General features: G+C 42.5%; 1 protein-coding gene across 1 annotated transcript in view; it reads right to left on the bottom strand.

The window, feature by feature from the left end:
* Nucleotides 1-1,119: 1,119 nt before the first annotated feature.
* Nucleotides 1,120-13,779, bottom strand: part of Focad (focadhesin) — a 225,907-nt gene continuing 213,247 nt past the window's right edge. Inside the window, exons 30-34 of the mRNA XM_028773373.1 lie at nt 9,243-9,420; nt 7,023-7,120; nt 4,541-4,792; nt 2,896-2,971; nt 1,120-1,511 (exon numbers count right to left, since the gene is read on the bottom strand). Of these exons, the coding sequence (XP_028629206.1) occupies nt 1,438-1,511; nt 2,896-2,971; nt 4,541-4,792; nt 7,023-7,120; nt 9,243-9,420 (678 nt within the window). The 3' untranslated portion in view covers nt 1,120-1,437. The remainder of the gene's footprint in view (nt 1,512-2,895; nt 2,972-4,540; nt 4,793-7,022; nt 7,121-9,242; nt 9,421-13,779) is intronic.

The following is a 13,779-nucleotide window of genomic DNA, read 5'->3' on the forward strand; positions in this document are numbered from 1 at the left end:
CAGGCACTTGTCTTTGAGTGCAAGACACAAAAGTGCCTGATTGCAATGCCATGATTTTCTTTCCTAATGATCCCTTGTATGTATATTTATATGATTAGTTGAGGACTGGGCCCCAGTTGAAGTCACAATAAAAAACAAGCATCAAAATTATAATGTTGCTTGGGTCTCTAGCCATTGTAGGAGCTGAAATCATGATACAATCTTTGGACTACTAATACTTTAAGACTTTAGGCCACTAATATTCTGGTGAAGAGATCTTCAATCTTATAAAAAAAATTGGTCTTCTGAGGAGTTATTTATCCCTTTTTGCTGGTCTAGCATCCCATCTTCTTTCTCCCAGGGAAACCCAGTTCAAGTTTGCTTGGGGCCACTTCCTCTGTGTCCAGGACTCAGGTCAACACCTGATTTAGGCCTAACCACTGAGTATATCCCACCTGCCAAGGACCAAATACTTGTCAAAAAACCTACATATATTCTTAGAGTCTGCCCAGTATTGATTCTACCATGCTTGTAGGGAAAAGAACTGTTCCTTACCCTTGGTAATGGTAGCTGGCAGCCATTTTGCTAAGTAGAAGGCATGATCTCCAGAGGAAGAGATCACAGCATCACAGGATTCATCAGACCAACAACTGAGTTTTTGGTGTGTGAACTAATAGTCTCCTTGGTGGTCACTGCTGTTGTGAATTGGATAACTTTCACTTGCATTCATGACAACCCAGCATAGGAATCCCACCTATCACTGATGAGTCTAACTTGGGTACTAGTCGGTGTCATGCTTAGTGATCGGAACGTGCCTAGCAGTTCTGTAAGTGGGTGTTTTATCAACAGGAATAAAATTTGTCTACCTCAATGACAAGCCTTCATGGAAAGTAGATTATAATATCCTTGTCACCTGTATGGTTTGCTTTCACTGGCAAAATCTTCCCACACACTTTTTTGTTTTGTTTTGTTTTGGAGACAGGGTTTCTCTGTGTAGTCCTGGCTGCCCTGGAACTCACTCTGTAGACCAGGCTGGCCTCGAACTCAGAAATCCGCCTGCCTCTGCCTCCTAAGTGCTGGGATTAAAGGTGTGCGCCACCACTACCTGGCCTTCCCACACACTTAAAAACAAAAGTCACATTGTCAAAAACTCGTAAGATTATTTTACTAGAACTTAAGGGAGAGAAAATATACTCCAGTTTTCACAAAGAAAAGAAGACTTACAATGAACTCTGTCCATATAGAAGTTATGTTCTATTTCAGTTTCAAATGCCCAGGTACCCAAGGAATACACCCCCTCCTGGCTACACACACGGTGAGATGTCAGTATGTAGCCATCTTCTCATGACCTCCAACGGTGAGTATCACTTCTCACAGATCTCAGACAGCAGTCCTAAAAAGCTTCTGTTTCTTTGGTCTGTCTGCTTTGGTGGAGAATGCTGCTGGTTCCTGGGACTCTCACCAACCATACGCTCTGGTCCATACAGCTTTCTTTTTAAACTCTGGGAGAACTCGCAAGGATAGCAGGGTGGCTAGGACAAGAACACAGGACAGACTGATGGACTTGACAGAGCTGGGCTGTGTCTGAAATGATCATTTTGATCAAAAAGGTGTCAAAGCAGTCAACAGGAAAATTTGCAGACCTACTGATGTTTGGTGCTAGTGATAATTGTTTCTCTTAATGTCATTACTATTTACATAAAATGCTGCCTCTGTAACGGTTTACTTTAAGTTTGTCTTCTTTTATACATGAACTATTTCCATTAAGTGTTTAATTAAAGAGAAGCCCTCACACCTATAAGAACGCTGAGTTCTTGTGCTCAATGAAGCAAGTGTACTCACACTAAATTTTACCTGGACATGTATCTGTAATGTATGTATTTCCCACTGTGTTACGGGTCCCAAGGAACAATTAAAAGTAGAGAAATTCTGATTAACATTGTTTGGTAATTACTACATATTTCTTATCTTATTCTAGAATATTAATATATTCAGATGTTATGTAAAATAAAAAAAAAATGTAAAGGAATGTAGAGAACCCAGGTCATTCCAGTAACCAATGACTATGTAATCTAGAAAAGGTGTGGTTCCTTAAACCAAGTGATTGTTTTCTTTATTGATATCAGTTGGTACCTTTGTAAATGAAGATAGCATATGTTTGCAACCATCATTGGTCCAAACTCCCTGCTGCACACAAATACGGACTCCTATCAGCAAGCCCCAAGGACATGAGCAGGAGCTGCTGGCTCCAGAACCGCAAGTCCCAAGACACAGGTGACAAGTATGAGCCATCTCAGGTCGTGAGGCGAATGGCCAAATCACACCTCATAGCTGAGTTTGCAACTCTATAAAACTTTCAGAAACATCTTCCACATTTGGGGATTCCTACAGTCGTAATGTGCCAGTGCAGGGAGAAGTGTGGGAATGAGAGTGCTTGACAGCTCGGTCAGCACCTCGTTCCCTTCTGAAAACAGAGCAGTATCATTGTTACCAGAAGTTAGTGTAGGGTGTTGTAGGGTTTACAAATCGTGTTACAACATAAAAGCTGAAATGAGAACTCTCTGTGTATTTCCCGATTGTTTCCCATTACAAATATTTTACAAGAGTCCTCACATACAGGATGAAGAAAAACTTACAGACATCATCAAAACTGTCTCTGAAACTCTGGATTTCTGTTGGCTATATTTAAACTTTTCTGAATTTTGCAAAATTTAATTATTTTATAATTATAATGATATTTAATATTACTTATCTAAAGTTAATTTTTAATGGCACTGGCTCTCCTTTTTACCCCATTTTTCTGACTCAAAATGCCATAGTAAGGGCATTTTCTTGAGCCCATGTACCCAACTGATGCTCTTCCATTTCATCACAAGTAGTTTTAGCTCATGTTGGGCATAAAGCATGAAGTAATACCTTTCAAAAGATCCTTGGACTTTGCTGCAAAGGCTTCGTTAGGAATTTCCATGATGCTAAATAGCCAGTCAATGAACTAGGGTGAAAAAGGATATTGTCAGTGAAGTAAATCCCACCATTAGTATGAGAACAGACAGTCTCTTGGGCCTGCATACATGAAGTGCAAAGGTCTTGAAGCATTTCCTGTAGAGGCTGGAGAAGTAGAAATGGCAAGGAGAGCAGGGATAGTATGAGGGTGGGGGTGGTGCAGAGATGAGACAGGGATGAAAGATACAATTGATCAAGAGGCCTCACTAAACCTAACCCACTTTCCATACAGAGATATACTAAGACCTTGTGTGGGAAGCATACGGTAGACATGGGCCCAGAGGGCTTCAGCTTATCTTGAACATTATCTCTAGTCACTCTGATATGCTCAGACAGGGTTAGCGACCTGATCCAAGTCAACTTCCTCTGAATAATAGCAGATCAAGACTTGAACAGAGCTATATGTGGCTGCAATGTGACTTTCTTTGCATCATACCATCTTCCACCTGGTTTCATATGCATTTTGGCCAAGAATCATAGGTTCAGAAATTTTCTTTCGTGTTTTATAACTTACTAGTAAATAGTCACTACAAATACACAATGAATTTAAGATATCTATCCTGTATCCAAGGTGAACAGTGTTCCAGTGTGGAAATAATAGGAGAGACTATGTTTATTTTGGTTAAAAGTAGAACATAAAATACAAAGCTTGGGGTAGCCTCCTAACATTTACCTGACTTAACGGTGAAAGGCCTTTCAGCTGAGACACTCGGTGGGGTTAGGCGTAGCTAAGCCAGGCTTACAGTTCAGAAATGCTTTTAAGGATTAATGTTCATATTTCAAAAATAAGTGGCAAAGTATTAAAGTTTTCAACATCATAAAAATAGTTTTGATTAAATAGGATTCAGAAAAGAATCTTCCAATCAGCTGTATTAGAGACAGGACAGAGCCAGATAAAGCCAAGTAAAGGAGATGGAGCTTCCATGTGTTCAGCTGCGAGTCTGCACATGAGGACGAATCATGAAAGTGCTGCTTATGATACTGGACTTCAACAAAACCCTGTCTGGGATCTACAACAGGCCAGCTATGGCAAGTACACATAGTGAGACAGAATAAGGCAACCAGACCTTTCTATGTCACAGTACTATAGCTACTCTAGAGCTACACTTCCCCTGGAATGTTCTCTGAACCACCCCTGCATATGGGTCCATGCCCCTCTCTTACTTTTCATCTCGTATCCCACACAGCACACCATCGTGGATCTTGAGTTTGTCTGCCTATGTGTCCTGACATCAAGGATTGGAGGTAAAATGTATCCTTTCCACCCAGGATCAAGAGCACAAGCTCACTCAATAAATGGATGGAGATAGAGGCTCTCTCTAGCTGCCCCCTCACCATAAATGAGTTTTTGCTGCTGTCAGTTGTCTAGACAATAGTTACCCTGACCCTGGGCTGGCCTCTGTCTCTATCACATGGCATGAGAGTGATATTTGGGGATGAGTATGAAAGCCTTTGGTGTGATCCAAGCTTCATCTAATTGCTACTTTCATCATTCAGCAGCAACTGTTGGAGACAAAAGCCTGCCTGTCCTGCTAAGCAGGTGGCTGCCACCCCTCACCTTCTGGGTCTGTTCCTTCCATGGCTCCTTTTGTAGCAGCAGTAGCATGCTACGGGGGAGCTGAGTGAGAACCTCTTGCACAGTGACTCTATGCATCGGACTCCTGCCAAGCAAGGTTGCTGCTGGCCCACCAGGGCCATTCTCCTGGTGCCATGGCAACCAACTGGCACTGAGGCCAAGGAGAAGGGGGGCCTCATGGTCTGCCCATGCCACCACTGCAGCTGCAAATATCAGCATCAAGAAGTCCAAAGCCTGTTAAGAAAATACAAGCAACATGAGACCATATGTTTTATTCAAAGTTACACAAGTTCACAAACACAGCCTCTATCATGATGCAAGGCGGTCTTCTCTTTCTCCTACTACTCCTGTTGCCCCAGAAGAGGAACTGCACTGAGCAGCAAACTTAGTTTCCATGCCAACTGTAGAGCTTATCTGGGCTTTGGAAGGTTCCTGTTTTTTTTTTTTTTTTTCCTTATGTGAGGGAGGACCCAGCAGTTCCAGATTATTCCTCCAACATTTTCAAAGAAATACAATTAATTCTCAATCATATCAAGATCTGAATACTTCCCCCAGTTTTGGTGTTTTTTAAAAAGATAAATAAACTAAGCAAGTTATTTGTTATATAAACAAAACTGTTTTTTAAAAAATATGAAACATTTTATTTTTAAAAATAAAAAGTTTATCTTTAGACATTAAAAAAAAAATCTGTCTGTAATCCAACCTTCAGGCTACATTAGACAATTGTAAAAAATTTAGATATAGTAATGGGGACACTTCCAGCTGAATTACTGTGATCTCAATTATACTTTTTCAGCTAATTTTCATGCTAAGAATTTTGAGATTTTTTGGGGGGGCAGGTAAGAAAACAGAAAGTTAATAAAAGCTCAGGAAATCAGAAAGAAAGGGGAAAGACTACAACTTAAAAAAATAAATATTTTTTAAAAACATATTTTTCAATCTCTTAAGATCCTAACTAATGGATTAAAATTTTAATAACTTCAAAAAGACACACAACTCTTCAGACAAATGGTTCAGAATTCCAAAGAACATATCAGGCTATGCATTTTTTTTAAATTTAGTATGTTTTTATTGGATATTTTATTTACATTTCAGATGTTATTCCCTTACCCCATTCCCCCCGCCCCGACTCCCACCCAGGAACTCCCTATCCCATCCCCCCTCCTCCTGCTTCTATGAAGATGTGCCCCCACCACCCCTCCCACTCCCACCTCCCAACCCTTGGATTCCCCCCCAATGTGCATCCAGCCTTCATGGGACCAAGGATCTCCTTTCCCACCTATGCCGACAAGGCCATCCTCCCCTACATATATAGCTGGAGTCATGGGTCCCTCCCTATGTGCTCCCAGGCTGGTGGGAGATAAATGGTTCAGAATTCCAAAGAACATATCAGGTTATGCAAATTTTAACTCAACTGGGAAGAATGCCTACACAGAAAATTAAGAAAAAAAGAGTTGAATAGAGCTATGCTTCAATTATTGTATTGTTTGTATTGGTTTTTACAATCACTCAATACTAGGACCCTTTTCTTTGGGGTGTCATAAGGCACACTGCAGATCTGATGGAAACCTTCACATGTCACATGCAGGAGTCAGCACACATAGATGTTCTGCATATAACTCATGAATCTCTTCATCCTAGGCATTTCTAGTCAAATGAGGCAGAGAACCCAGAGACCTGAGCCTGGCATTCCTACACACACTATGAGGACTCTGGGGTTCTCCTCTAACTAGTATTCTTTGAGTCCTTTGCATCAAAGAACATGTTTTGCTAAAAATATTTCTCTAAAGACAGTCTTGGCATCTCAAGAAACACAACAATAGATACTGTTTCCTTATGGCATCAAAGAGTTATTTCCAGTGTTTCTCAAAATAAAAGGAAGAAAAGTTGTGAGAGTATATTTGATTTTGGATCTTGGATGACCCCAAAGGCCATGGCTTCCAGACTTAGTCCCCAGGCAGATGCTATGGGAAAGTAGTAGACCATATAGGTGGCAGTAAGTAGTAGGAGCTCTTTGGGAATTGGGGAGGGAGTGTGCCCTGAAAAGAACTATGGGCCTTAGATCTGGCTCAGCAATGCATTCCCTCCATGAAGCATCACTTCACCACATGTCCAAAGCTGTGGGATCAATGGACCCTGGGCTAGAACCCCAAACTGTGAGCCAGATGAATGATTTCACTTTGTCAGCTGAAGGCCTCTGGTGTTTGTTACAGCAGTGAAAAGCTGAGCAACACAGCAACTGAGTCTTCTTTTAGGAAATAGAAGTTTTACTTTTTTTTGTTTTTTGAGACAGGGTTTCTCTGTGTAGCCCTGGCTGTCCTGGAACTCACTCTGTAGACCAGGCTGGCCTTGAACTCAGAAATCCGCCTGCCTCTTCCTCCCAAGTGCTGGGATTAAAGGCGTGCGCCACCACTGCCCGGCTAAGTTAATTTTAAGTTAAGTTTGCTGCTTCTCTAGATTGTACCTCATCAGGAGCCACATGCTGAGCAGTTGCTGACTGGTAAGCAATGTTTCTCATATAACCCATCAGTTCCAAGAGCCACTCCAGTCTCTTCAACACGCCTGAAACAAAACGAGTATTTTTTTCCATCATGGATTAGCAATAATCATCACAACCGAAGCAGGACACATGGTCAGAGGTCCTTGAACAGCTTTCAGATGCAGTTCTGGAAATGTTGCTGCCAGGCTAAAGTTTACACTACTCACATCAGGAAATTAGTTTAGACTTTTTGTTGAAGTGAATCCTCCCTTGAGTCTCTCTGCCCAGTAGTGACAGAACACATTTATTGAAGTTTTTCCTCTGAAAACTGAACACACCAGGAGAAATCTGGAATGTAACTAGGCAATAATGTTGAATCTCCGGTAGTTAGCTGTTTTATATTCCTCCTGTGCTTTCCTAGTCTCAATACGCTGGAGTAATCAGAAGCCTGTCCTGACAACATAAAAAACAGAAACACCAACCAGCCACCACAGAGTAACTGGAGAATAAATATCAGTATAGGGATTGAGAGATATGATTATTTAAAAAATATTTTTATTTCATGTGCATTGGTAATCTGATCACACATCTGTCTGTGGGCAGGTGTCAGATCCCCTGGATCAGGAGTTACAGACAGTTGTGAGCTGCCATGTAAGTGCTGGGAATTGAACCTTGGCCCTCTAGAAGACCAGCCTGTGCTCTTAACCACTGAGCCATCAGTCCAGGCCTCTTCTTCTTCTTCTTCTTCTTTTTTTTTTTTTTTTTTTTTTTTAAATGAGGGGTTCCAGCACAGGAAAAACTACTTAGGAACATCTTAAGAATTTAATAAGAGGAAAAGGAAGTAGGCTGATCAGAATCAAAAGCAACATCAGACATCTCTAGTTTATTCTAAGTATTTTTATCAAAAATTAGAAACAGCTACTAAATTTGTTCCCAATAAACATATTTTTACTTTAGAATGAAAACTTAAAATTCTTGGGCGGATGATACAGCCCAGCAGGTAAAGATGCTCGGCACAAGAGCCTGATGACCTGAATTAGATATGGGGAACCCATAGTTAAAGAGAGACCCACACTCCCAAAATTGCCCTCTAATTTTTACACATACACCATAGTACATGTGTACCCATACTCAGGCACACAGACACACACATACACACATACACAGAGAGAGAGAGAGAGAAAGAGGGGGGAGAGGGAGGAAGGGAGAGGGAGAGGGCACAATATATAAAATTTATTTATTTAAATAAAAGAAAATTACATTTCTCATCACAAGGCCATTTTCTTCTTCGGTGCTAGGCACTAAGGAGGATATAAGCAAACTGCTTAATTTCATCATATCAGGTGACCTAATAAACACATAGCCAAGAGCAAGTTTTATCCTCAAGGGGCCATTACAATTTAGTGTCTAAAATGCTCTGTAAGCAAACATGCCAGGCATGGCAGTGCACATTTAACTTAATCCTAATACTTGAGAAGGAAAGGCAGAGATCTCTTGGACTTTAAGGTCAGCCTGGTCTACAAACCTGTTTTCTCCCTTTCCCCCCAAACAAACAAACAAACAAACAAACAAAAACAAACACCCTGAGAAGTCTTTTTACACAGATTATTTAAGTTTCTTTGTTTTCCTTTTTGACTCTTAATTAAGTGGCCACCGACAAACCATTTTCTTTCTATTATCAGGAGAGTCCATTTCCATCTTGTGTGTTTGGAAAACTAAGGTAAAACTGACAGAAGTAACCTAGTGTTGTATCCATGATGGTCTGGGTCAGTGGTTTTCACCCTTCCTAAGTGGCATGTGACCCTTAATACAGTTCCTTATGTTCTGATGACCCCAACCATAAAATCATTTTCAGTGCTACTTCATAACTTTAACTTTGCTGTTATGAATCATAATGTAAATATCCAGTATACAGGATATCATATATGCAACTCCTGTGAAAAGGTTATCCCTCAAAGGGTTTGTGACCCACAGGTTGAGAACCATTGGTAGACCAGCAGAACAAAGATAATATGAAAATCCTTTAAAAGTATTTAATTCTTCTATCCAAAAATGGGTGGTGTGCGATACAGCCTATCATCCATCGTAAGCACTACTACTCATCTTTGGTAAGGCCAGACCTGTGTCAGCAAACAAGCTAGCTTTGAAGTTGAGGTGACAACATGCAGCTGAAGAGCTACAGCAGGCAAACGTTTCTGTGCTCACCTGTGTTGGTGTGGTTCACAATGCGTGCCTGGTATAAGCTGTGCAAGATCATCCAGGCTAGAGTCTCCTTCTCGGGGTGCTGCACAGCAGCAGTGAGTAGATCAGTCAGGCTCATCAACGGGAGTCGTCCTTGAGAGACTAAGTACAACTTGACAAAGGCAGCCTTTTCTATGTTGTCCTGGGAGAGGGGGAACCAGTTGTTTAGTCGTTAGTAAGTTAATGAAGTGTCAGTAAAACCTCAAGGGAAAAGCAGTCAGAAGGGTGAGTTTGACACTTTTCCCCCAAATACTAGAGCTGCTCACTTCCTATAGCACAGAATCTAGCTGCCTGTGTTACACTGAAATGCACTCGCAACAGATGGCTGCAACGCCACATTTTATTCCCATGGAAACTATGAGTGTGTTTGGAGGTTAGGAAGTAAGGATACAGAATAATAGCATAATACATACTACACTTACTACATTCCAAATACCAGTTGAAGGGGTACATTTACTCCATTTGTCTCCACTCAGAAACTAGGCCATAAGCTATGTGCTTCAGCAGCAGACCCCCCAAAGTCCAGGAACAAGATAATAAAATCCCCCACCCAAGGAACAGCCTGAAGATAGCCATATAAATAGGAGATATCTGATCTCAGGATAGGCCATCTGTGCTGGGCAGCCCAACTGGTGGTTAATCATTCATGATGCAGGAATGCAGTCCATCTGGGCCATCCTGGCACCCACCAGTGAGGTTTTAGATTACCTAACCCTAGCATAGTAGCCAATCAAAATTGTACTAATGTCAGAGCTTTGGCCCCTACCAATCACATTAGAGATTACTTAATCCTTCTAGAGAGTTCCCCGGGTTCCCTATAAGAAAGCCTGCATGCCTTTGTCTGGGGTCATCGCTATTTTGATGCAGTGGTGACCCCAGCATGTTGGTTATTTCTGCAGAACAAATGTTCTTTGTTCTTGCATACTATTTGAGTCTGGGGTCTTCCTTCAATGATTCCTGAACCCTAACATTTGAGGGCTCGTCTGGGATTTGCTGGGGTCCCAACTTGATAGTAGAGCATTTGGGGGGAGCAATTGACTCCCCACTTATCAGTGAGTTGGGGCACACCTCTGTGTGCTGTGTATCTTTGTCTTACTCTGACTCATCCTTTGTCTTGTTCAGTATGGGGTGAATTTCTTTCATTTTGTTTGCACTCTGGAGGCCAAGGAGGCAGGGTGAATACTCCAGTAACTCACTCCTGACCAGGAGGTTCTGAGGATGCTCCAGATCCTCTTCAGTTGGAGATAGAGAGCTCCAGTCTGACCCTGGTCTTTGTAGTGGAAGCTGACAGATTGTTCCTCGTTGGCAGAGACTGTTCTTAGGATAGGCCACCTCCTCTGGACTCCCTTCAGCTGGAGTCAGAGAGCACCAGTCTGACACAGGTTTTGATAGAGACTGGCAGGACACTCCTGATTGACAGAGCCTATTCTTAGGGTAGGCCACTATCAGCTTCATTTAAGTTTCTTTTCTGGACCCCGGTAGACTTGTTTTTGTGGTTTTGTGTTTGTGTTTTACTTATTCTTTTTGTTTTTCTTAAGAAAAAACATGGGGAAGTCAGTGAGATACACCCCATGGATATAGTCCAGTCATACTTCAAGGATTTCAAACACCTGGTGGAGAGTTGGAGCCTAATTGTATGGTCAAGGAAACTGATTGTCTTTTGTAGAAATGACTGGCCAGCCTTCAATGTGGGATGGCCCAAAGGAGGCATTTTCCACTTTCTTACTATCTACTTGGTTAAGGGTATTGTGTTTGGAAGCCCTGGATACTCTGAACAGGTCCCATACATCACTGTCTGGCAGCATCCGGTGGAGAGCCCCCTCCTTGGCTGAGACCTTTCCTACCTCCACTCCAGGTGATTTTGCAGGTTAAGGAAACAGTCACTGAAGAATGAGGTCACCAGAGGGCACTCTAAACTGGACTCCTGAGATGGACAAAGCTTTTCATGGGCTCAAGGAAACAGTTGAGGCCCAGTACTTGGCCTGGCAGACATCTACAAGCCTTTCTATTAGTATGCAGATGAAAACAAAGGCATAGCCAAAGGGATACTGACATAGACCCTGGGCCCTTGGAAAAGATCAGTGGTCTATCTCTCTAAAAAGCTGAACCCTGTATCACAGGAATGGCCATCTTGCCTATGCATCATGGCAGCCACTGCTTTGCTGGTCAAGGATGTCAAGGATGCAGATAAAAACACCATGGAACAAGAACTGATTGTAAACACTCCTCATGCCATTGAGGGACTTCTCAAACCTCTCCCAGCCTGCTGGATATCTAATGCCCACTTGGTGCACTATCAGTCCCTGTTCCTAAACCTACCCTGCATTAGATACCACCCTGCCTTTGCCCTGAACCCAGCTATTCTGCTCCTGAACCTGGACATCATGCATGACTGCTCAATAGTGAAGAACCATGTCCAGAATCTGAGACCAGACCTAACGAATATCCCCTGGCTGGATACAGAAGGGACTTATTTTGCAGATGTGAGCAGCTTCATGCAAGGAAGAATCAGTTATGCAGGTGTGGCAGTGGTGACTCTTGACACTATATAATATGGGCTTAGACCCTACCATCTGGGACTTAGGCTCAGAAAGCTGAATTAATTGCTTTGGCACAGGCCCTTAAATTGGCAAAAGGCAAATCTGCTAACATCTACACACAGACAGCTGATACACCTTCACTATAGCTCATGCTCATGGACTCATATATAAAGAAAGGGGGCTACTCACAGCAAAACGAAAAGTTATCAAAAATAAAGATGAGATTCTGGTCTTGTTAGAGGCATTATGGGTGCCCCTCAAGGTAGCCGCTGTTCACTGCCCAGGATTTCAAAAGGGCATGGATGAGAGGGCAAAAGAAAACAGGCTAGCCAATAGGCTGCAAAAGAGACTGCATTAGACTTCACAGCCAAAGCAATGGTAGTTCTGGCCCCTCCAGAGCTTCCCCATGCTCCAAATTACAGCCCAGAAGGCAAAAGGGATCAAAGAAAATGTCAAGGACTTTATCAGAAAAAAAAAAAAAAGGTTCTAAGCAGTGGAAGGTCATGTGATCCTTCAGAATTTGCTAGACAGCTTATACATCAGGTTCATCAGAATACCCACCTGGACCACAGGAATCTCAAAGAACTGCTGAGGAATGCCAAGTACAAAATCTTTTAACTAGGACTCTTAGTACATGAGGTCATTTCCCACTGCCTGGCCTGTAAGGTAGTAAACCCCCTAACCACGGGGCAAGGAAGACCAGGAATCAGGCTATGAAGACAAAGGCCAGGTGTAAACTGGGAAATAGACTACACTGAATTAAGCAAGGTCTGTATGGGTATAGATACCTCCTAGTCATTGTAGACACCTTTTTAGTTTGGGTAGAGGTGTTCCCTACCAGGAGAGAGACCGCCACTTTGGTAGCCAAGAAGTTACTGGAAGAATCATTCCCAGGTATTGACTGCCCTTGTGGCTGGGCCCTGACAATGGACCAGGTTTTATCTTTCAGAATATGGCCATCAGATGTTTCTAGAGGTGTTACAGGCTCTTCACAGGATGCAAAAGTCAATATGGCCAAGCATCAGCCAAATCTATGAGTCTGCACCCCCTAATCCTCATTGCTTTGAACCAGGTGTCAAGGTCTGGATTAAGAGACACAACCACAAGACCCTTGAGCCCTGCTGGAAGGGCCTGCATATGGTGATACTGACAATGACCACAACTATAAAGGTTGACGGGATAAAGACTTGGATCCACCATACCCACGCCAAACCTGCCAGGTAAGAAACAATTCAATAGCTGAAACACCTCAGGGAACGGCATCCAGATGATCAAGCACCTGAGGCTAGCACTAGACACTGGTGAGCTGTCACCCATCCTTGGGATCCACTAAATCTAAGAGTTCAAAAATTCTTGCCTCACAAGTATCCCGCTGCACCCTAGATGATGAAGGGTCTTTATAAATCTCCAAAGAGCTCCATCTACCTGCTCCTTATACTCACTTTACTTAGAAATTAGCAAACAATTCTTACCAAGATGTTACCACCAAATGGATACTTCCAGGCCCTGAGAGAACCCTTCGAGAGCTAGGGAGGGAGTTACAGGCTTTGACACTGACTGGTCCGGTGAGTACCACCTTTCCTATTTTCAACCTAGACCTATGAACTCTGGCCAGAGACATATGGAAGGATCTGAGATCAAGAGGCAAACCCTGTTCATCATATTAATATCTGCAAAATGCTAGGCCAACTTGTGAAAAGGGCTGTCAAGAATGACAATTCACAACCATCCAACTCCATGTGTGCCCAGGGACAAATGATTAAAGGGCTTGTGGTGGTACTGAAAGCTTCTTTTGCTGTATATGGAGTGTAAGACTAATGCCCCACGGGTGCATGGTAATTGGGATCTTATCCAGATAGGCAGGATAGTGAACCCAACACCTGGAGGACTGGTAGGCTCAACATGGGGGAGAAACCCCATCTCCATCTTGATAAGAGAAAAGGTACAGAATAGTAGAGGAT

The sequence above is a fragment of the Grammomys surdaster genome, unplaced genomic scaffold (assembly GCF_004785775.1).
Source record: "Grammomys surdaster isolate TR1022 unplaced genomic scaffold, NIH_TR_1.0 225, whole genome shotgun sequence".
Lineage (NCBI taxonomy): Eukaryota > Metazoa > Chordata > Mammalia > Rodentia > Muridae > Grammomys > Grammomys surdaster.